A 25017-nucleotide genomic window follows, 5' to 3' on the forward strand; every position below is an offset into this window, starting at 1 on the left:
GCACGGGCAATGGTAGTGGGCTTGTGAGTGAATCACAGAGAGACCTTTCTAGAAGGTGGCCTAATAGAACTTTGTCACTTATGGAATGTGTGGAATGAAGGAGGGAAATGCATCAGGAATTTCTGCTGATTTTGTTGCCTGGGTGCAAGTGATATTGGAGAGAGAAGTGAATGGACTTGTCAAGGCCTCATGAGACCAGTTCTGGTGGTGTATGCTTATAATCCCAGTGACCCAGGAGGCTAAGCTGGGGGATTGCCAGTTCCAACCCAGCCTAGGTAATTTAGCAAGACCCTGTCTCAAAAAAAGTTAAAAAGGCAGGATGTAGCTCAGGGGTAGAGCGTCCCTGGGTTCAGTCTCTAGTAACACCTCCCCCCCGCAAAAGAAAAAAAACACCTATCAAATCCAAAGTCCAGCAATTCTCTACGTCTCCTGTCAAACCTGCTTGGATTCCCCTGAAATATAGTGACAATGTGAAGTTCCATGTGAAATTAGACCTTTGAGAGACTTTGAATTTAAGTGTGATGGGAAACAAAATCTAAAAAGAGAAAAAGAGTGGCCTTTTTGGGTGTATTTTTGTAGTTCCGAAGACTAATATTCCTTTTTTTTTTTTTCCCTCACCTACTCCCTGATCATATTTCAAGGTTTTGTTTTTACTCATGAGAATGACAGGAAGTTTTCAGTGTGTGTTTCCTTCATGTTTGGCCTCAACTTTATTTTCAGGATTAGATGCGTGTTTTTCCGTTTGCCTCCATGACAACCAAGCTGAGAATTCCTATATATAGTCATCCAGGGTCCATTGTCCCCTGGCCATTGTGTCATAATCTTGTGCATCCAGGCCCGAGGACTCCACTGATAGCAGAAGACAAGGAGGTGCCAGAGTCCTTGGCCTGGAGAGTTTCAAGGCATAATCAAAAGAAGGAAAAAAATAGTGTAACTGTCTCTAGAGAGTTCCGTTCCCCTCTGGACACTGTCCAGAAGGAGTGGACATGGTTTGTTTCTGAATGTTAGTTTCGAATGCCGTTTTCTTTGGGAGAGGTCCATAGATAGAGAACGTGTTTGAGGTTCTCCAGAGGAAATAATTGCGTTGGTGGCAAGTTGCTCTGGAGGTTCATAGTTGTTATCCTGGATGCTTGATTTCACTCTGCTGGTAGTACCCAGCGAGCAACAAGAATCTGGAGCAGGAAAGTGAGTTGAATCGAGGCGCGAAGGTATCAGATAGATCCTAAGTTATCTTTTTAAATAAGTAGACTCAGTGAATCATCTTGACAGCTCTCTGCTACATACTGTTTTAGGAACTCTAAATATGTGTAGGAACTACACACACATATGGTTGTGAGAGCTGTCCACACATTTAACCCAGCAGACATTTTCTTAAGTGCCTTTCCACCACTTAGAAGCACTTGAAATACATCAGTGAAAAAAGCAGCGAGAATCTTGGCCCTTGTGGCGCTTACATTATAATTTATAGGCAGAAACAATACCTCGTGTGCCTTTGTAGCCACAGCGGTCCACAAATTCAATCCAGCGCATATTTCCGTAAGTACCATAATTAAGTAATTGTGATGATAATTAAATTGTATTAAATTTGTAAAGAACCTGACAGATGATCTTGTCTAAAGGCAGTGAAAAAAATTATTGTGATTAAAAAAAAAAAAGAGAGACAGAAGATGAAATTTACCCTCTTACTAAATTTTAAATATATATCCAAGTCTACTTAATGATACATAAGCACATTGTTGTGCAGCAGATCTCTAGAACCTTTTCATCTTGCAGGACTGTAATTCCATACCCCTCGCACAAGAGTCCCTCGTTTTCCTTTGCCTCTAGCCGGTGACAACCCTCATTCTTCTTTCTGTCTCTGTGAGTTTGACTATTCTAGTTACAGTCCCCTCATAGAGTGGAATCATGCAAAGTTTGCCCCTTACTTCTGGCCTATTGTCCTCACTTTAATCCCTGTTGTAGCATATGACCGCATTTCCTTCTTTTTTAAGGTTGAATAATACTCCGTGGTATGTGTGCCTTTTCTTTTTCCACCGCTCGGTCGTGCAGACATTTAGGTTGTTTCCGCCTCCTGGCCGTTGGGAATAATGTTGAAGTGAGCATGGAGTGCCATTATCTCTTCAAGTTTCTAATTTCAGCCCTTTGCAATAAATGCCCAGAAGTGGGATTGCTGGATCATGTCATAGTTCCATCTTCCATTATTCAAGGAACCCCCATGCTGGTTTCCACAGTGGTCGCCCCACTTTGCATTTCCAGCAACGGCACACAAAGTCTCCAGTTTCTCCATGTCAGTGCTTTTTCTGTTTTTTTTTTTTTGTTGTTGTTGTTGTTTTGTTTTTTAATAATGCCATCCTAACCAGGGAATCCTTTCTTTAAAGCATCTTAAGCATTTTGTTTTCACTGTAGATGTGAATGTGTTCATTCTGTAGGAGTGACAGAGGGTCACACCCATGCGATTGAGGCTGGGTCCTCTGGCAGGAGTCCCACTCTCTCTCCTGCATGAACTGTATTCTCCTGCATGGCGCCGTGTGCTGTTTCCAGTTTCAATTTCATTCCGAAGAACTTAGAACTGGTAGATTTTTATGTTTTCAGTCTTCTTTAGTTGTTCTCACCAAAATGTATTTTGACAGTATTTTTTTTTTAGCAACGTGACTTTATCTTTTCAAAGCATTCAATGTCATTGTTGTAGAAATAACTTTGCACCCAGATTTCATCATCTCCTAAGGTATTCATTGTATTGAATAAGCACAGTCATATAACTGGTATAAAGAAGTTTAGGAACAAAAACAAATAATTGTTGATGGCATGGACTCAGCTGCTAGATCAGACGTGGATGGCCTGCTGGGGAAGGTGCACAGCACCAGTCCAGACTCACTGTGCTGTGGGTCTTCCTCCATCAGGGTATTTTAAAGTGTGGGGCATTGGTCTGGCCAGGTGTTTTGAAGGAGGTTGCTTAAGAGGACTCGTAAGTGTATACATGAGGTATAACAAGGTCAGGGAGAGAATCGCAATGTGTATGTGTGGGCAAAACATAAGAGGATACCAAAGAGTTCTGTTTGGGTTACTGTGAAAAAATATTCACAAAAAAGGTGACTTTTCTGCCAAAGAATTTTGCCAGGGTCGAGAAAGAGGAAGAGCAAGCAAATAGCCATGACCAAGGACCTCGTGATGAAATATGCAATATGTGCAGGAAATAAGAAACTAGCCAGATGTGAGGCTGCAGGCCTGGGCTGGGACCAGCTGAAGAGCTGTGGTACCAAGTACCCACTTAAGGAATGGCGGAGGCCTTATTGGCAATAATGCATCATCATATCATAATCATATAAGTGGTGTGTTATTATGTCTGTGGTTTGTATGCTGAACAAACTAGAATGTATCCTAGCAGAAGAAAAGCCGGGTAGGAGGCTTTCAAAGCTGCCCATGTGTGACGTGAGGATCTAGAGGAAAAACAGGCAGGGAAGGCCAGGAAGCAAAGAGGAAAATGGGCGATGGTGGGTCATGAGCCAGGTTTCTGGCACATGGTTAGTTGTACTGCCACAGGAAAAGGGGAAGTCCTTCACCTCAAAAGAACCTCAGTTTGAGTTGGAACAAACAGGTGAGCTAGCCACTAACATTTGGAATACGCAAGATGTTTGGGGACCATGACAGTTCTCGATGTGGTGGTGGGTTTGGGGAGTCCATCAGACCCGCATCTGGAAACAGCTTCTCAGCCTCTGGTGAAAGAGAAGATCATCTCACAGCTCAGTGTGTTCCCACCACAGCAGGATTCTCTGTTCACTAGCTGCCTGGGCCACTGTCACATACTCAGAAACACATATGGCTATCTTTGTCCTTGGCCTAAGTTTATCAGCAGTTGTATAACGGAAGTCGCACGCCGTTCCCCGTGTTTTCTGGCTGTTAACTGAGGCATGTCTTTAGCTGCTCCCTTGCGATTCAGCGGACCTTTCTCAAATTGTCTCCAGTTTCTTGACAGTAGGCTGTATTTCCTGCTTATGTGGGTTCTACCCCTCCACTTTACTTTGGGCATCTGCAATATTTTGGGTTCAATTACCTATAGGAAACATTCTGTTTCTAGTTGCTCCCAATCTTTAGTTGCTGAAGAGTCTGCTTCTGAAGAAAATGGCAATCTATGTATCTTTTTGAGCTTTCTCCACATTTTTAGAACTTGGAGATTTTAAACTGTGCCGCATACCATCCACCCCACTCTCCGACGTGTGGGTTTTTTCTGTTTAGATTCGTTCTCTTCATCCTCTAATCTTCATTTCTGTGCCCTAGGGGAATTAAGTCACTTTTGTATTTCGATAAGAATGTACATGGTTCCGTGTTTACTTTAGCTGTTCAGTTTCTCCAGCATGTGCGACTTAAGGTTCAAGGGCAATGAATTGAGCATTTCGGTTTTCCTGGTGTTTCTCTCACTAACTTAGTCATTAATACAAATGCCTTTGTCACTAGGTACTCAGGCTTCTCTGGACTTCCTCTCCCCTTCCTCACTCCCACATTCTGTCAGTCACCGTACGCCCATGGTTTTCCCTTCATTCCCTACATTCATTTTTCACATCGTATCATAATCAATTATTTTCATGTCTTTCTGACTCAGTGAGTCGCTGGAGGGCAGGGATCAAGCATTACTGTCCCAGAACAGGGTCTCCTGTTTACTTAGATGCTCAATAAATATTTGCTGAATGAGCGGGTGTAATGTAATCATTTGCCCCTGGCCACCTCTGAAATCTGCTTGTCTAAAATTCTTTGTCTTTTATTTTTTTCTGTACTTGATTCATACTAACCATGGAGCCTGTCTTCCAAATCCGCCCCCAAGTGGAGTTTCAAATGTAACTGAATGTGGTCCCTGGCGCTGCCCTTCAGGTACTCCGCTCCCTTCCTCCTTCCTATGTGGCCTCTGAGCACAGCTACAGAAATTCGAGAACCGGCCTGGGTATGGCTTCCTTTTTGTCTCACTCAGCCTGCGAGGGGGCCGTCCTCTGCGCGGCTCCCACAATTTACTGCCCAATTGATTCTTACTCTCGCTGGTGTCTTCCTTAATCTTCCCATAGTTAAATTCGCCTGTTACTATTCATTTGTTCTCTTTGTCTCTTTTGTGCTTTCAATCAATGAGAGTTTGCTAAACAGAAAGAAGACCTGACTTCTCCTGCAATGGCAATGCTATGTGACTTCTGCCGCCTCCCAGGAGATCTGAGTTCCTTCAAGGCACCTCTTACCTGTTCTTTGATCTTGACTCCCAGAGTCAGCAGAGGCCTAGAAACTGAATGTTGTGGGTTCACACCTGTGGATGACAGCAAAGCCTTGTTCTCCCTTGCTTCTTATTCTGCTAGAGTTGACTTTTCTGTCTTTGCTTTTGTAAAGTTAGATTTCTTATGATTGTTTCTGCACTGGTTAATTTCTGGAGGAAAAAAGAAAAAAATATCTGGTGTTGATACCTGCGTTGGGCTGGTATTCTGGGGTCTGGAATTAGGGAGAAATCTCCCTTTTCTATAGGAACCTAAATAAGTGAAAGGGTTGGGGGAGCCCATCTGGAATTCAGCCCCCTTTCCTGATAAAATCTCAAGCCGTGCTCGAGCCACCAAAAGCATTCCTGTCCCCTTTGTGTCCCTTGTATTTCCAGTCAAATCCCACCCAAGGAATTTCTGAGGATTATTATTCAAAGACCATCCACCAAACATCTGCCTAACTCATGGCGTGGAGACAACTCTGTGTTTTGAATGCCTTCCAGTTCAGTGTGCTTCTAGAAACATCACCTGTGTTCTTTATAAAAGCATTATGAAATTTTGGATATTCTTTCCCATAAATCTTTGCAGTGTTTACTTTTCCCCACCTACTCCAAAATGTTTATTTTAGTGTTTTCTTTTGCATGCAGTTTTAATGTTATGTTCTGTTATCATTCATCTCTCTCCTAACGTGTTTTCCTTAACTCTTTCGACCTTGCCAGTACCTTGCCCTTCTCTCTGCTGCACCTTTATTGCATGATCTTTTTCATGCCTGTGATGTGTGTCCTGCGTCCCTATATGTCACCCTCAGGTATGGATGCCTAATAGTCAGAACTTAGGTTCTATAGTCAGACGATATAGTCAGGGATCTTTGTTCAGGTTCCGCCTCTGCCTTGTGGTAGACTCACGCGTGACCAGCCATCCTCAACTTCAACTGTCTCAATGGTTAAACTGCCATGGGGATCCGATTATACGGCACACCGTGGGTGTGAGAGTCAATTGCTGGCTACGCAGTAAATTTCTAATGTTATAGGCACTGTGCCCATCTGTGCTGAAATTATAGTTTGATCCTGATTGTAGAAAGTGTAATTCTTTTCTTATTATCAACAATTTACAAAATAGGTACCTATATGTAACTAAAGTAAAGGTAATTTTTAAAACTTTGCATATGAATAAAGTCATAAGTCAAGGCACTGATCTCTTCCCAGACTGTAGATCTCAGGGCTGGTGGGTGGGGAAGTGTGTTACGCTATGACTTGTTCTTAAAGGTCATAGGCTTTGCTGTTGGCTCCATCGTAGATACCACAGGCCACTTGAGTGACCCGCCGTTGGAGGCAGAATCTCCCACTAAATTCATATCCATGTGCTTCATTCAGCTGCTGTGTCTCCCTGTGGCCAGAAGTTTGTCTCTCCCAACCCACAAAGGGTGGTTTCACTTATCTTTCTCTAAGCTCAGAATAAGAGAAAATAGTCTTAATGATGATCTTTAACTTATGTGACATGCCCTTGCTGCTAACAATCTGTTTGCCTTTCTAACCTGGGTACAGAATGACCCTCTTCCACTCGTCAGGCTGTGCCTCATGAACAAGATGGAATTTCATGTTGCTTAGCAAGTGGGCTTTTTTAAGATCCGTGGAATCATACACACTCACGCCTTTGTCACTTGAGTGCCCAAAGTGCTAAAATCGTACATTATTCACAAACTCTTAAGTGAGAGAGAGGACTGAGAATGTTGGCACCAGAGAGGAGAGTGGAGCTCAAGAGAAGACCCACAGTGCCCTGCCCTGGCCACCGTCACAGCTGTACCACAAATGGTGGGGTTTGCTGCTTTTTCTAAATACAGCCATCCACCTGATTTAACCAGGAGAACAATAGAAGTTCGTAGCGTAGATGCACACAGCTAGCTGTTCCTTTTGCATTGCCATTTAAGGGAGGTGAAGCTCCTTTCTTGGGATGCTTTGCCTGAGACCTCTTGCATTTTATTTCTTCAAGTTTTTCTGTAACGTACACATACTGGAGTTAAAAATGTAGACTTTCTTTTTTGAGATGGATGAACTAATAGGTAGTAGACCCTAGAGACAAGACAAACGTAGGAACTAAAAGGAGGCTCTTCTCCTGGGGCGGGGTTCTGCCTAAGAGGTGACTGCATGATTTGAGTCGGTCGGGGATGGGTGGCAGGAAAGGAGACACCAATTCACCTGCCTTGCCATCCGACTGGGAGCTGTTCATTGCTTCATAGCTCTGCTGAGAAGGGATTGAAGCTGCCAGGTGCCTGGTGTCTGAGGCGCGAGCCAGCGTCCACGCTCACCTGGGAGACTCTCTGAGGCCATGTCGTGGAGGGAACTGCGGCCCCGTGTTGAGGAACAGACCATTCCATGGGATGTTTGCTTTGGTCCCCAGGTAGATTGTGGATGGTGGATGGATCTCGAGCAGCAGGCCCTGGCTTTGGCCTTGTTGATGACAGTATTTCTGTTCCGCAGAACTGAGTGTGAAGCAGGACCAATGCTACTGAGAGAAGAGAGGCTTTCCAGGGAGGCTGGCTGGCCGTCAGTGTGAGGCCTGCAGCCTCAGAAGCCAGCTAACCAGAGAGGTGGGGTGTGCTTCCCGCTTCATTGTGTGTTTCAAGCAGAATCTGGTCTTGAGGGTTTAAACAGAAAACATCTCAAAGAGTCCATGAAATGGTAAACAAACCTGCTATTGAAAGAAAGAATGAGGAGTTGACAATTGCAATATTGTGATCCTGAGTGGGTTCATCAGAGAGGGTAGAGGAATAAAGGAGGAGGAGATAAAGGACCGGGGAAGATGAATTCAATGTGTCATTCCTTTCTTTCTTTGTCTTCCCTTTACACCTGGTAATGAACCCATGGAGGCTTGGGGAGATTGTTCAAGTTTCCTTTTGTTTTATTTTTTTTGTGTGGCAGGTTTGTTTACAATTTCCAAAGGGGTTTTTCATGATCTTAAGGAATATGAATTGGGGGGAGGTGTGCAGGGGAGCAAGAAGGAAAGGAATTTTAGTATTTTGAAGACAGGAGGTGGCCCACAATCAGGGAGGCTCCCTGGCTCCGTTGTTCTTTTCCACAAGCCGAGGGGATGGATGGTCCTGGTTTCATCAAGTCTGGGTTTACAGAGTCCCTCCATGTCCCGCCTGGGGACTCATGCTTTGGGAAATTAAGTGTCCATCAAATCAGGAGGAGGCTTGTACCGTTTCCATCCCCTCTCCCCCTTGCGTTTTGAAAGGCTTAAGAAAAGAGCCCTTTGTTTTCTTTTCAAGGAAACTTAACACTGAAATTCTTCTGTGTGGTATTCACAGACTTCGTCTGTGTCGCCTTCGTGGGCAGCCGCAGGTTGTGCAGGACAATGTCGAATTTGGAACCTTCACTCTCAAAGCTGAACTGCGGGAAAAGGTTCAAGACTGTCCTTTTACCTTCTGGCTCTCTCTTTTAATTTTTTTTTTTTTTTTTAAGATTTTACTATTCTCTCTCTCTCCTGTAGCAGCTTTGAGCTTTCCCCACCTCCCCTCCGGATCAGGTTTCCCCACCACGTGCCCCTGAAGCTCCTGGGGTTGAGATGTGTGCCTGTCGTTTCCGACATGTTCCCCGGAATTGCAGACTTGAAAATATCTTTCAGAGAAACTTGTTTGGAATTTCATTTTAATGGGATTTATGAATAAATCTCCATCTTAATGCTGACTAAGCTTTAAACATCTATTCCAGGAGAACACTATCGGATTTTTTTGTATTTTAAAATTCAAATCACTTCACTGTGAAGGCAAAAAGCATTTTTATACTTGCGTGAGTGCCATGTGCTTGAGCGTTTCTGTTTAGAGACTGAATTTTTTTACTTTTATTTTTTATTTTTTTAAAATCACGAATACTTCTGGGCCAGCGGAGGAGGAGCTTTGCCCTGTCCCCTTTCCCTGGCCCCGTGAACACCTGTGTGCGTTGCATGGGTTTTATTTATCTCACCCCCTGGAACGGGTATTCTGTGGCAACCCATTGCACTTCTGTAGTTTCCTTTAGGAAAAAAAAAAAAATCCGTTTACTTTTCTTCCTTTGCTTTGAAATCTTTAACCTCCGAATTTCATTTTTAAATGCCTGGAGCCCTCAAAGTCAGATGGAAAGAGGAGCCCCTTCCTCCCAGCAGGCACCCGGTTCCCAGGTCTGTCGTCGAGAACGGCGAGAGATGGGATCCTCGCCTTCACCCTTAGAAAAAGACTCAGAACTAATCTGAAGGTGCTGGTGAGGGGTGCGGCGTTCAGTTAGAAGATGGGCGGGCTCTGGGGGCGACTGCGGTTCATAGCAAGGCATCCTCTACTTGAAGTGTGCTGAGGTCTTAGGGCGATCCGCATACACTGGAGAGTGGACACCCGGGGAGGCGTGGATGTGCTCATTAACTTGGGTGGTCGTCATTTTGCAGTACATCTGTGTATCTGATCATCAGGTCCTGTACCTTAAGCGTGTGCCTGTCCAACTTGTCACTCATGCCTCAGCTAACGAGGGGAACCTGGTGTTGCAGGTGTCCACGCTCCAGCCTCTGCTGCGTCCTCTGTGCCCCTGTCATTCTCCCTGTCTCTCCACAGACTCATCGTACTCAGAGCCCCCAGACGTTCAGCAGCAGTTGAACCACTACCAGTCAGCCGCCCTGGCAAGGAACAACAGCCGTGTGAGCCCTGTGCCTCTTTCCGGGGCCGCTGCTGGCACTGAGCAGAAAACTGAAGCTGTTCTTCACTGCGAATTCTGTGAATTCTCCTCTGGCTACATCCAGAGTATCAGGCGCCATTACCGGGACAAGCACGGTGGAAAGAAGCTTTTCAAGTGCAAAGACTGCTCCTTTTACACAGGCTTTAAGTAAGTGGCATGAAGAACAGCTGCGGAAAGCAGAGTGGCTGCCCTTGCTCCACCCCTCAGCGCATTCTTCCCTTACCAACCTGGAGCTCAGGGAAGGCCCTGCCCATTGGATGATACGGAGGTTGGGTTCAGTCTTTACGAAAGGAAGCTAGTTTCAAAGGACTGCCTCGGGATTTATAGAAGGGAAGAAAAGCTATGTCAAAACAAATTAGTTTAAAAACCAAAGCAAATGGGCTCCTGAACAGTGGGAGCTTGCAACAAAGAATTTCACTGGTCCAGTGCATAGAGAAGTAAGTGATTTCTCTTCAGGGAACAGTCCCTCCCCCACTTATTTATTTATTTATTGAAAAAATATAAATTTAGATAAATCTATATAGATATATATGAAATTTGAAACAAAACCAAACAGGATAAATATCCAGCACTTGCTCCTCTTGGTTCCCCTCATAGAACATTCTTATTTAAGATTGTAGTATTTCAGGGCACATAATCAAGACCCCAGCACAGTGAAAACTAGACTTGAGCAATCATAGGAAGATTGTTCCAATCTAGAAAAAGAAAATCCAAATCACCTTGCCGCTGTATATGACAGAACTGGCAATCTTGAGGAAAGGATGTAATGCTTCCTATCATGTAATCTAAACCCCTCCTGTGATTTAATCTCATCCTGTGAGATAGTGTGTAGGTCATGGCCACAGGTGGAGAGTGCAAATCCCAGCTTTGCCACTCAGTGGCTGTGTGTCCTGAGACAGGTCACTAAGCCTCTCTGTGTTCATTTCCTTATCTATAAATTAAAGATAATAATAGTACCTACCTCAGAGGGCTCTTCAAAGAAGTAAAGATACCAATGCATCTGAAATGCTTAGAATATGCCTTACAACATCACGGATAGAATGCTGTTTCATAACATCGCATCGGTACTGAATTACAGATATACAGCTGCCCTGCATAATCAGGTGAGCCCTATGGTAACCAGGACCAGAACCTCAGATCACTTCAATACAGACTGTGCACAGAGAGGTTGTGAGACTAGACATCATATCCCAAGAAAAGGCTGGACTGGATGAGGAAAAAGTCTTTTTCCCACCAACATTGTAACTGCTGGGCTTTGATGGGGACTGTTGGGTCTCTGTTAATTTGGTCCAGTTGTTTTTCAGATAGATATTTGTGATTCAGAGCTGAAGAGGCTCACTCCCAAGGAGAGAAGCCCTCAGGGTGATAAGGGGACCTCGCCCATTAAACCTCTGGTTTCGTCCGTTCGTATGAGACATTTCAGGCTCTGTCTGTTCTGAGCACTTGGAAGGGCTGGAGGGTGGTCCCTCTTCATGACCTCCTGAGCACCTCCCCTTGCTGATGGCCCTGACGAGCTTGCTGGTAGCTGTGGGGTGAAGTGAGCTCTGCCCTCACCTGCCTTTCCCCCTGCCTCTCTCCTAGATCTGCTTTTACTATGCATGTGGAAGCTGGGCATTCGGCGGTTCCTGAGGAGGGCCCCAAAGACCTGCGCTGTCCCCTCTGCCTCTATCACACCAAATACAAACGCAACATGATCGACCACATCGTGCTCCATCGAGGTAACTGTCCTGACCCGGTCTCCCAGAGGTGCTGGCGGGAACAGGTGGCCTGGTGGCACTCTGAGAATACTCTCTCAAGACTACCACGGCACCCTTGTCCTGGTCACCTGCTCTTCCAGGCAAGGGACCACAGCGATAGCCGCGGTGACAGTCAACAGGATAGAAATACTGCCCTGCCGGGAAGCGTTCCTCTCTTCCTCCACCGGGAGGGAGGCAAAGGGGATGGATTCCCCAGAGAAGGTGTCCTCAGGGCTTCCCAGCGTGAGGGAGCTTTACATCCTGAGCCCTCTGCCACCCGCAATGCTCAGCACGCACCCCAGGAGGAAGGAATGAGGGACCAGCTTGTGGAAGGTCTACCTGGTTGTAGAGCAGCTCCTTTGGGAAAGACCAAAGCCATGATTTCCAAAGCAGAAGGCCCAGTTTCCCTTGAAACGGACAGGGAGAGAGTCTTAGGAAGGAAGGTGGCCTGATACTCCCTAGGAACCCCATTGGATGGGTGTTGGATTTAAGAAGTGAGGCTCATGCCCGTGAGATAATGAGCGGTATTGGGTGCAGTTCCCTGGTGGGTGCGGCATGGTCGGTCCATAAGGGTTGGCTCCTGCTGATAATCAGGGACACTTCTGATCCGTCCACTTTGACTTTCCACTGAGTCCAGTTTCCTCTTGGCCAGTCAAAGCACTGTGAAGCCACACGCAGGCTCCCTTTGCCTTCGAGGGAAAGATGTACTTACCTGGAGCCTGCTTTGTCCTGACAAGGCTGAGGCTTCCGGGGGTGGGAGTTGACCGAAGTCCTCCTTCCGAGGTGCTTCTGCTCTTCCTCTCTTCAGTCGTTCCCCTCCTCCCTGCCTCTTACTCCTTACCATCTTTTCTTTGCCTTTAACCCCGAAAAGATCTTTGACGCTTGCCACACATGCCCCCAAGCCAACCAATGTCCTGCGGAGATGTCCCTCACTCTGACATGCTGGGTGTTTGGGAAATACGTGTAAAAGTATCCCATGTTTTCCCCAAACTCCTGCGTTTGGCGGGTACATTTTGTGATATGCCCACATCAGCTGCAGCCTCCGCCACGGAAGGCTCGCCATTTAGCATTCTCAGGTTTCCCTCCTCCTCTCGCACTCTAATGAGACGTGAGATGGTTGCTGGCTGGGACGTCCACCTGCAAGCTGGGAAAAGCAGCGTAGCAACATTTAGGCAGAAATTCTTGGCCCGAGTGGTCCTGCCTGGTGTTCTGCCTCAGTCACCTGGCTTCCGGTCCCCTTGCCCATGTGTCACGGTGGCTCAGTGCCCCAACAGGGCTTGGGCAGGGGCCATCCATGGCGCGGCTGCCGAGCAAGCAGAGACAGCCAGTCTTCACGTTCTGTGGTTGCCTCTCTTCTTTTCCCATATTGCTGCCCGGCGGGATCAGAGCTTTGGTGCCTAACGAGTTCAATGACTTTGCAGAGCTGAGAATTCAAGAAAGGGAGAAGCAAAGAGATTGAGCACCGAGGCCTCGAACACTTGGCAGAGAGCTGCTTACGTAGGGTCAGTTCATCGTCCACCATCGTGAGCAACAACGCTGTTACTGAGACTCTCGCTTTATATACAGGAAGCTTGAGGTGCAGAAAGAGTCCATTTGTTTTTTTTTTTTTAATATCACCAGTGTATTTGTAGCCTACTTCATTTCACAAAGGATTTAAGTTCGCGTAAAGATATTCCTGCAGGTTAAAAACAAATGAGGAAGCTGGGACAAATGCAAAATGAAGCATAACTGGTAGAAAATACAACTAAGTGTGTGAAGGAAGAAGCCAGGCAGGTGTGGAAACTCCATAGATGCCTTGAGGTGCAGTTCATTGGTTAGCAGTGAGCTGCAGATTTGGCTCTGAGATGCCAGCTTACCATGGAAGTGAAGCAAAGAGTGAACTATGCTCAGGATATTTGTTTAACTTTTTTGAGGTGTTGTTCAGGAAATTTGCAGGAGTTTTAGACACTGAAAACCGAAAGGAATTTCTCCAGAAGGTTCCCTGAAAAGGACAGTGGATGCAACATTGTCCACCACAAATACAGCACAGGCTGAGGGTCCCTTAACCAAAATGCTTGGGACCAGGACTGTTTTAGATTTAGACTTTTTTTTTCAGATTTTGAAATATTTACATCAGCTTTACTGATCAAGCATCCCCAATCCAAACTCCAACATCCAGTGTATCCAAATCCAAAATTGTTTGAGCATCATTGCAGTGTTGGTGTTGGATTTCGGATTTGATGATCAGACTAGAGGTGTTCCATTGGTACTAAGTTCCACAGCACCAGGAGCGCTGGAGTAGCTAGCAGATCACCCAACCAGGGAGCAGGGAAGCTGTGACTCAATCCCAATCTTGTGATCCCATCTCCTGTCTGGCTACCTGTCACTGGTTGCTTATGGCCTCCTCTGTTTGCCAATGGAGGTAATTTTGGAAGCATCTGAATATTGTCCTCATGAAGGTCAGAAGGCACCAACCTGAAATGAACACAAGCATTTGAGGATTCATAATAATAAGATCAGCAGTGGCTCCCACTAGTGAAGCTCACCAGGTAACAGGCACTGTATGGAGTGTGCTCCCTGGGTCATTGTGTAGACTCCTCACAAAACCCTGTGAGGAGGACGTGACCATTATCCTTGATGACAAGGGAAAGCAAGTTCAGAAAGGCAGAGCAACTCTTCGCCTTAAGAAGGAAGAGGACTCTTGTGTAACCCAGCTGGGATCTGAGCCCAGGTGTGTCTGACCCTTGGCTTTAACCACAGGCTTATGCTATCCCCCTTTGGGAAGGTGGTATCACCCTATGGAGTATTCTAGTAGCAGCTGGGTTCAAGGACAGAATGATCTGTGGGGCTGGAGATCAGAGATGAGGATCACTGATCCACAGATGGCCGAGGGCTCCAGAAGAGCGGAGTCTGCCATCTGTGTCCTGGCCTGGCTCTGGTGTCCATCTCAACTCAAAATGGCAGCTCAGTGGGAAGCTGGTCTTGACACGTCAGGAGACAGGATTGGATGTCTGCCTCACAATTTTGCACTGAGACTGGTCTCAGGGCAACAAGATGTAGCTCCTTCTGCACCTGTGCTCTTCCTACTCTGGATGAATAAACATCGCTGGTCTCTGGGGTCCGCAGTAGGAGATCTTTCTGAGGCCTTAGTGAATTAAACCCCGGATAAAACGGCCGTAGGAGAGAGCTACTGCTGGCAAGAATAGAGTTTCTGTCACTTTTTGTCCAGACACATAGATTTTTTTTTTTTTAAGTAGTTAGAAAGGGGAGGAGAGAATGTGTTTCCCTGGTGGGAGATCTGAATGAGAACTCATCAGAGATTTGTGCTGATTGTGGTGAGAGAGATCGTAGGGTTTGTTCACGTATTTGGCAAATGTCCGTTATTTGCTTGCTGCATGCCCCACTGTGCTTGGTTGTCTGGTCATGATGTAGGGATATGTAAGACCCAGGACCTGTGTGCCTTGAGGAGATGGACAAATGCATGGTGTATTCAAGACAGTGAGTGATGGACACCTAGGAGTTGTGTTTCTGTTTGGATAGAGAAAGGTGGTAGATGAGGGTGGCTTTCAGACGGAGCCATTGATAACATTTCAACCGGCAGAGAAGACCTTGCATGGGGTGTGTTTGTTTCCCAGGGCTACTGTAAAAAATGACTACCAGCGGGGTGTCTGAAGACAGTATATTCTCTCACAGTTCTGGAAGCTAAAAGTATGCACCTAAGGTGTTGGCAGGGGCATCTTCCTCCAAAGGCTCTGGAAAAGAACGCTTCCTGGCCTTGTCCTAGCTTCTTAGGCTTCCTAGTGTTCCTGGGCATCCTGGGCTTTCAGCTGAGACACCGCAACCTGTCCCTGTCTCTTTGTGGCCTCATTTCCCTGTGTCTCTCTGTACCCTCTCCTAAGAACACCAGGCATTGACTTTAGGGCCCACTCTAACCCAGTATGACCTCATCTAACAAAGTACATCTGCAAAGGCCCTGGCTCCCAATAAAGTCACATTCTGAAGTTCCAGGGGTGCACAAATTTCTGTGGACACTATTCAACTCTTTTCTCAGGGGAAGGAACAATTTAATGAACCCCTAAGGTCAGTGGAAGCAAGACGCGTTTGCAGGATGCTGTGCTGGGTACCTGAAGAGAATAGAGGCAACTAGAAAAGCTTTTTCTGGCCAAGTTATGGATGGTTTGGAAACTAATATAGAGGTTTGAACTTTACTCTGGAGACAGGATGGGAAGCCAAGACAAATTTTGATCCAATTGCTGATGAGTCATGTGTGAAATACAAATTTAACATGGGTTTAGACCCCTCTCTTTCAGGAACTCTGGATTTAGGTCAGATCAACATTTGATGCTATTGGCCATAATTTGATGAGTCTAACTAGGAAAAAATTAAGCCCATGATTTTAATGGTGTTAGGGCTTTCGGTAGGTTTTCACTTGAGCAGCAAATATTTGTTGAACACCCTCTGTATGCTAGAAATGTTTGAGCTCCAGGGATGCAGCTGGGAAGAGTAGGGCAAGGTTTTACACTGAAGGAACTTGAACTTCACTGAGACAAGAGACAGTAAACAAGTAAATAAATAGTTCCCGAATGCAGTGTATCAAGTTTGTCGCTTTGCCCATATGTACCGCGTACCCCGATGGTGAGCCTGAAAAATTGGGCACAGGTTGAATTTTAGGGATGAAACATGGTTTTGCCAAATATTGACATTGCGATTACGTGGCTGTGCACTCACCACGCTGGGCTTTGGTGGGCATGTTAGCTTAGCGTTTCTGTTTCCCAATAGATAGATAAATGGCGGCATGTAACAGAATTCCTCAGGTGGGAGTTGAGAATGGAAGTTATCTCCCCTGCTTTGTCTGATCAGTGTCATTTTGGTGAGAAGGAAAAAAAGATCTAGAGTGCGATTGCTAACCTGTTCCGAATTACCTGTTCTCTTCCAACCCCACCAAATGCCTTTGCCTGATAGAATTAGAGGTGCCCTTCTCGGCTCTTTCTAGCTGGAGGGTGGCATCAAACCTTAATGCTTCTTTACCAGGTGCTGATTTGCTTGTGTTGACATGTGCCTATGGATGGTTTTATTTTAGAATGATTTAAAAAAAATAATAATGTTATTTTTAAAATGGCTTTCTCTGGTACTCAATGTTTGTCACTTGTTTGGCTGAGAAAGAGTAACTGGTGCGTCTTTGATTTGGCCTAAAGAGGGGCTCAGTCCTCCGGGATGGCCATTTGTATATAAAGTTCATTGGCAGGAAGGACTTCCCAGTCTATTCCTGCTTCGCTCAGACTTGGTGCATTCTGGGAAGAAACCCTGTGTATGTTGTGATTTGCCTTCCAGGAAGAATTTTTACTTGGTAACTCTGGACTCCGCAGTGACATGCTTTTCCTGCTGATCTGAGCAGAACGACCCCCCATAGTTGGAGTTCTGCACATTTTTCCACCGAGCTCCACTGTAGCTTGACGGCACACGCTTCTCAGGGGCTCCTGGCAGGTCTTGGCACGCAGGTGCTTTGGTGAGGCCTTGCTTTGCTTTGGGTCTAGCCCCTTGAGTTTTCTGTCCTGCTGCAGCCCCAGGCATCTTTTGAGTAGGAGGAGAGGAGAGACACAATCCATCTTGTAGTCGATCTGGTGAAGTCATAATATTTTTGCAGCCAGTGCTGGAAGCTGAGTCACAATGAGTGTGATTCAGGCTGTGATTTCTTACCCAAGGTAATTTTGAGAGGTGTGAAGTCAAAAGAGACCCACAGTTGTCACTGCCCCCATAGAAAACCACCCTGGGCTCTGATCTTCTGTAACCAAGACGGGGCTTGGTCCATACCTGGAAACAGTTCAGTCTTTAACTTAATGTCCTTCACTTGCCTCGGTAATGAATACCCTCTTTCAGAAAATACTGTGGGTCATTTGCCCACCTTTCAAAGTTGGTCTTTTTTTTTTTTTTTTTTTAATCTTGTTTATGTTAGCCATGTTTTTAGAGAGGAGGAAAAGTTAACTATTTTCTATAATTAATATCTTAGTAAAAATACCTATAAGTAAGAGACTTGAAACTTTGGTAATGACTTAGCTTAGAAATGGGAAGTCTCACATTTCAGAGGAAGCAAGCGGGGAAATGACCCGTTAGCAATTCCGAAGATGCTGGAAAGACGTTCAGACATAAGTGGTCACCTTTGGAATCTGTGACTTTTACATGTTTTAAAATATTGGAATAAAAGACTGATTAGCCCATTGCATGCTGGTCAGAGGCTTCAGAGCTTTCTTGGTAGGGGAGAAGGAGGTGGGCATGAATGAGGTCAGATCTGTGACCCCAGGTTATGACTTTATGCTGAACTAGAGATAACTTCTCAGTTTCCACATCAACAAACTGATGAAAATAAAACTGACTCTGTAGGGTATTATGAGGATAAATGTCACGGGGAGGGCAGAGCACCTAACAGAGGCTTGAAACATAGCAGTCACTTAAAAATTGTAGTGTCATTTACACTAAATATTCTTATGAACTGTAGGGCATTATGCTGAGTTTCATAACTTTGCATAAAATTCACTTAGATACACATAATGAAATTGGAAACTGCAAAGAAAACCAACATAGTGATAGAGGAATTGAAAAGGAGACGTATAAAAAAGTTTGAAAGAACCAATTACTTACTATGGGAAGTGAAGACTGGAGAGTCTTCAAGGTGTTTGGGCATTATATGGAAAATTTTACCCAGCTGTTCTCCATCTCTACTGAGGTCGACAGAACCAGGGCAGACAGGACAGGACAGAGCCAAAGAACAAAAGAGGAAGCAGTGGAGATGACAAGATATAAATCAGGAGCAAACTAAGACAGCAAAGGGGATGCAGGCTCAAGGGAGGTGCTGGAAAGTTCACGCCAGCCCTTCCCATGAACTCCAAATCCCAGTGTGTGGATGGTCCCGTGTTTGACCTGCCGCTCCCTGTCTCATGCTGGGTACCAGCTTGCTCATGACCATGGCCAGCACTGTCTTACATGGAGCAGTTGCATTTCATATTTGCACTTTATTTAGAGGAGAGTCCTCAGCTGGGGTGAATCTTGCCTCCCCAGGGTACATTAAATTGTAGTCATTTTGGGGTGTCACAACTGGGAAGGAAAGGGTGCTGGTGGCATCTAGTGGGTGGAGGCCAGGGCTGCTGACAGCATCCAGTGCACAGGACAGCCCCCACACCACTGCAAAGAATTGTCTGGCCCCCACATGGCAATCATGCTACTATTGAGAAACCCTGGGTTAGAGGAGTAGAATATCCTAGCATGGGCTCCTTAAAACTCACTGGTTTACGCCAAAGCATTTTTTCTCCATTTACACCAAACCGTGGAACTGAATGGTTAGAAGACTGTTAAACATTTGCTATTCTAAGAAAATGTGTGGATTACATTATAATCATGTGTTTCTTAGCTGTCTGCTATACTTTGGTTTAAAAATATTTATATTTCTAAATAAGCAACTGACTCTTTGTATGGGGAAAATAACATATGCATTAGAGCTCCAGGGAGTACGTAGCAGACACCACCCTCCACGCTTCCCCTGCCCGGCGTTTGGCTGGCCAATTATTCGCTGTATTCAGAGACTCCCAAGGCAGCCACTGCCCTACAGTTAGAATGTTGTGGTTGAGACTAAGGCATGACGTTGGGTGGGGGAAATTCCCCAGGGGTGGAACACAGGCCAACAACAAAGGGAAGACTGGAGGAGCAGTCACATCAGCGTGCAAAGTACTGACGCTCTGGAAACCATGCCACTCGGTGGCTCTGGGAATAAATCATGCTTTCTTGACTTAATAACACATTGCTGTTTCTAAATAATGTAAGTATATGTTGTGTGCGTCCATTTGTAAACTTTCAGAGTCTTCTGAAATCCAGACACAGCATGAAAATGCGCTATATTTGATTCTTGCATAAATAGCACAGATTTTAATTTTATCCCAGTTATGGATATCTGGCGCGTGCGCTGGTACTCTGGGCAGACTGGTGTGAAATTTAATTTGAGCAGTTAAACACAAGGGTGAGAGAGTGCAAAGTAAACAAGCACACGCATTTCCAGCCCCACAGCATTTGGTGTGTTAACAGGAAACGCACCCAAATCCTCTCCCTCTCTCCCTCTTAGCTTTTTTCCATTGTGACAATTGGATCACAGATCTTCTGAAAAGGCACAAATCCTCCATGTCTCCTACGTGACCCCGCCTCCCCTTCAATGTTGCCTGCAGCCATTTCACTTGTGAGCTCTTTGGTGTTGGAGTCAGAGTTTAGTGAATGAAAGTGTGCAGGTTTCTTTGTTTTCAGATTTGTGGTTAATTAGAGAGTTCCCTTGGTTGCAGGGCAAGGGAAGAGTCTCCTTGAGAACATCTTAAAAGGGGAAACAGGAATGGGATTGGAAATAGTGGCCACAGTGGATTTGCAACGAGGCAGGCCTGGACTCCCATCTCAGCTTTGCCAGTTACAACTCTGTGAGCTTTGGAGAGTTAAATACTCTGTTCCTCATTTTATTTCCTGTAAAAATGGGAGTAACTCTATCCTTGTAGAGGTGTCGGCAGGAAGGCAGGTGCCGACCCAGTGGTAGCACACAAATGCCAGTTAATGTCACTTTCCTTGCCCCTTAGAGACATCTGCAAATGCAACTTGAATACCATTTGCTGAGGAAGAAGGTTGTTGTCAATAATTAATGCTGGTAAATACGGCAGGTCACCTCCATTCAAGCATTAGCAAGCACCCATCAGCCTGGCCCACCTCTACTCAGGCGCCATTCTAGGGATCGAGCACAGTGAGCTGCTGGTCTTCAGAACACTCACTTGTACCAGAGGCATATGTTGTCCAGGATTGGGGACGGGACAGTGTGTGTGCAGTTCACCCGTGAGAAGTAGCGGAATTGAATGACGGTTGAGACTCCTCTTGTCTTCCAGAGAAAGAACACCTGCTTGCCATCAGCAAAACGCCCATCTTCCATTCCGTTTGTTTCCACAGAAGAGCGGGTTGTCCCCATTGAAGTGTGCCGTTCCAAGCTGTCCAGGTACCTGCAGGGAGTGGTTTTCCGCTGTGATAAGTGCACCTTCACGTGCTCCAGCGACGAGAGCCTTCAGCAGCACATAGAAAAGCACAACGAACTGAAGCCCTACAAGTGCCAGCTCTGCTACTACGAGACCAAGCACACGGAGGAGCTGGACAGTCACCTGCGGGATGAGCATAAGGTACCTGCCCAGGACCGCCTGCCTCCCCCGGCCTCAGCTCTCCAGTGGGGTGGGGCCAAGCTAGGAGACAGGTGGCTTCAGCCTCTCCCACTGTGTACCAATCGGAGAAAGGGACTCTGAGGTACTTTTACAGTGAGGCTTAATTTTTCTATAATAAAAGAAATGTGAGATCATTTCAGAAAATGGCCAAAAATGGGTGGGGGAAGGGCAAATCAGCCTGACTGTCTACCACCCAGATCTCTCTGCTTGACACTTGGGGTCTCTTTTCTAGACCCACTTTCCTTTGTTTTATGTGATTCTGATTGTACTATACCTAAAATATTGCATCACCTCATTATCCTGACAGTATTTTTTCCATATTATTTTAAACGTGTTATTACAAACATTGGCCAATATTTTTAAAAGGGACAGAGAGTAAATATTTTAGACTTTGCAGGTTTCAGTGGCAATTGCTCAAGTGGGCCACGAGAACAAGAAGGTGACAGGCAATACATAAATGAGTGATCACAATTGTTTTCCAATAAAAATTCATTTGCAAAAATAGGCAACAGGCTGTCGACCTGTAGTTGGTGATGCCTAATGTGTCTGATAGATATTCCACCTTGTCCTTGATCGTGTAGGTTGTTTCCAATATTTTGCCAACTACCAAGATTTTCAAAGGTGTCACCACACATAATCTGAACGTCATAAATGTCATAAACCGTATGTTTTATTTGGGGAGGGGAATTGATTTAAAAAAGAAAAAGATTAGTACAGAACATAAAATAGAGGGTTTGTAGAAAAATTTCTCTTCCCAAGATTTGCTGCTCAGAGAGTCAGAGTCGTGCAGGATGGCTCCCTCCTTCTACATGAGATATATATAATTGGTGTATCACGAACTGAGGTGATTATTTCTGGTTTTGTGTTTTTGCCCCAAGCACAGGAGGAACTGATTGGTGTTTGCTTAGTGAAAGCAGGCTATCAATCCTTTCTAATCAGCCTGGTCCAGAACATTTATTAAGTGTTCACTTAAGACACTCTGTGTCCTCATCAGTGAAAATACAGCTCTCTTCTCTAGTCCTACAAACCTAAATTATAGAGATTTTAATCTGTATCCAAGGGATAGAATTTTTCTATGGGATTTTGAGAAAGGAGTCTGAACTTTGTCTTCTGTCCACAGTTTAATGGTTTTATGGCAACTTCTGCTTTGGAATATATTCACACTCCAGCACTGCCTAAAAAGTGAATGCAGGGAGGAAGAGCCTGAATTATAGTAGTATTTCTTATTCCAACTTCCTGGGCATTTGTAATCCAAACTTAAGGGAAAATCATTCATCTGCTTCAAACCAAGCTTCCTCTATTAATTCCCATAGGTCTTGTTTATGCAGCACCTTTTTTACTATAGGGTTCAAGGCTTCAGGTTCATATTTTGGGGCAGAGAAAATCAGGGAGATAAATGCTTCCCCAGTTGTTGCATGGTAACTTGTAAATCAGTGGGGAAGTCCGAAGAATGTTAGAAACCATACCAGACCTGAAACCAGAGGCTTCCTGAACAGTGGTGGAAGTCTGAGGCTTCAGGATATAGGTTAGGGAAAGGGGTTGCTCAGGAAAGTAGGGACCCAATTTAGAGCTTTTGGAGCCAGAAGACCTGGGTTTTAATCCTGTCCCCACCTTTTATTGTATATGCTTTGGGAAGCTACTTAAGTTGAAGGTCTGTTTTTCTGATTTGTTACACCACTCTCAGAAATTGTGTAAGATCAAATGAAGTCCTTGTTTTCCCTTACTTTGAGACTCAGTGTGATCCACAGACTATTTGTGAATTGAATGTGTACTGAAATATAGCAATTGTTACCTATCATAAAGGCAGTTGTGTTCTGAAAGTCCTGAACTACATTATAAAATCACTAATTATACCTTGAATTTTAGACAGTCTTTGATGTTACACTTTCACTGTCATATTATGTTTTTAATTTTTTCTTTCTCATTGGTTGACCAGCTTATTAAGTCCAATGAGCATCTGAGGCTAAAGAATTGTCCCTTTCAGCATGCCTAATGATTTTCACTTTTGTCTCAAATGTCTTTAAGTTTATGAGACTTGTGCTTATTATACCAGCAATTTCCTTTTTGTGTTTACTGGGTTTTTTTCCCCCTAAACAATGAGTGCAAAAGGTAGTTCAAATTTTCAAATAATTGTTCAAACACTTTTGTAAATAAAGATGTCAGTGCTTTTGAAACTGAATTTTCAGCTGATAAGCAGTAGCACTGTGCACTAGCTAAAAATGATCATTCATCGGGAAGAAAGATATATGAAAATCTGATTTCAGTGTTCATGAAAGGAGTTATGGGATTGTCAATATACTAAAGAGAAATTTGCTGGCAATTCAAATGCAAAAGTCAAGAACAATAGGCAAAAACAAGGAATTGAAGTCAGGAGAGTTAGGAAGAAACAGAATTGATTTTATTCTCAGTGTGATCTTTGTACTTAGAAAATCCTGAAATACCTATGTAAAAGCTACAAGGACATTAGTGAGTTTGGCAGGGTTGTAGGGTATAAGATCAATACACAGAAATCAATTATATATTCTTATTTACTAGAATAGACAACTTGAAAATGAAATTTTAGAAAGATCAATTCCATGTACAGATAATAACAAAGAGAGCAAAATACTTAAGAATAAATTTAACGTAAGAACCAAACACTGAAAATGCAAAGTAATGCTGAGAGAAATAAAAGAACTAAATTATCACAATGTATACCATGTTCATAGATTAGAAAATTCAGTATTGGGAATTCTTCCCAAACTGATCTACAGATCCAACATACTCTTAAGCAAAACCACAGAAAGATTTTATTTTGGTAAAATTGGCAAGGTGATCCTAATATTTATATGGAAATGCAGAAGACTAGGATAGTCAAAGAGTGTAGGAAAGGAGTAAAGTTGGAGGACTTCCCTTCTTACTTTCAAAACTTACTGTAAAGCTATAATAGTCAAGAGAGTGTGTTATTGGCATAAAGGTAGATACATAGCTCAATAGAGCAGAAGATAAAGTCCATAAATAGACTGTCTTGTATGTGGCCAATTGATTTTCACCAAAGGTGTTAAGGTAATAGGAAAACATTTTTTTTTTTTTTTCAAAAATGTGCTGGAACAATTGGATTTTTACATGCAAATTGTCACCCATAATTCTTATACTATTCTTTACACAAAAATTCACTCAAAAATGGATCATACTCAGCGCCATGTACAGCCAGAGGAATGAGAAGTTGTGTTCCATTTGTGTACAATGTGTCAAAATGCATTCTACTGTCACATATAACCAATTAGGACAAATTAAAAAAATGGATCATAAATACATGAACTAAAACTATAAAACTTATAAAAATAGTGGAAAACTGTGTTCTTGATTTAGGGAAAACAATTCTTAGCTACAACACAAAAGCTGTGAAAAAATTAATACATTGGATATCTTCAAAGTTAAATGTGTACTCTTCAGAAGACAGTATTAAGAAAATGAAAAGGTAGGCAACAAAGCAAATATTTGCAAAGTAATTATGTAACAAAGAGTTTTACCAAAATATACCAAGAATTCTTACAACTCAATAAGAAGATAAGCCACTCAATGAAGGATGAGCAAAAGATTTGAATAAGTACTTTACAATTACGCATGTGAAAAGATGCTCAATATGGTTCACCACTAGAGAAATATGAATTAAACCAACAGTAAGATTTTACCATCTACCCTCTAGGTTAGGAACAATGATTAATACTGAAATGTTAGCAAGGATATGGGAAAATTGGAAATCTCATACTTTGCTGGTGGGGATGTAGAATGGTAGAACCACTTTGAAGCAATTTGGCCATTAGTTTAAAAGTCAAATATACTTTACTCTTTGGCCCAGCAAGCCCACCAGTAGAGTTCTACTCATCAATATTTGTATTTATTTATTTTATTTTATTTTAATTAATTAATTTTTTTTTTTTTTTTTTTTTTTTTTTTTTTTTTTTTTGCAATTCTGGAGATTGAACTCAGGACCTTGGACTTGCAAGGCAAGCACTCTACCAACTGAGTCATCTCCCCAGCCCATTACTCATCAATTAAAAAAAAAAAAAAAAAAGAGTGAGCTAACATGTAACAACATGGACAAATCTAAGATCATACTAAGTGGACAGAAGCCAGACACCAAAGACTACCTATGATATGATTCTGTTCACGT

At 44.0% G+C, this 25017-nt stretch overlaps 1 protein-coding gene across 18 annotated transcripts in view; it reads left to right on the forward strand.

The window, feature by feature from the left end:
• Positions 1-25017, forward strand: part of ZNF462 (zinc finger protein 462) — a 135828-nt gene that overhangs the window by 90935 nt on the left and 19876 nt on the right. For all 18 annotated transcript variants that reach the window (XR_013759657.1, XM_079113337.1, XM_079113324.1 and 15 more), the window contains 3 exons: positions 9802-10069; positions 11504-11640; positions 20599-20822. Coding sequence is in view for 17 of the 18 variants with exons in the window: in XM_079113337.1 (XP_078969463.1) it covers positions 9802-10069; positions 11504-11640; positions 20599-20822 (629 nt within the window). In the remaining variant the exon portion in view is untranslated. The remainder of the gene's footprint in view (positions 1-9801; positions 10070-11503; positions 11641-20598; positions 20823-25017) is intronic.

The sequence above is a fragment of the Sciurus vulgaris genome (genome assembly GCF_902686455.1).
Source record: "Sciurus vulgaris genome assembly, chromosome: 15".
NCBI classification, from domain to species: Eukaryota; Metazoa; Chordata; class Mammalia; order Rodentia; family Sciuridae; genus Sciurus; species Sciurus vulgaris.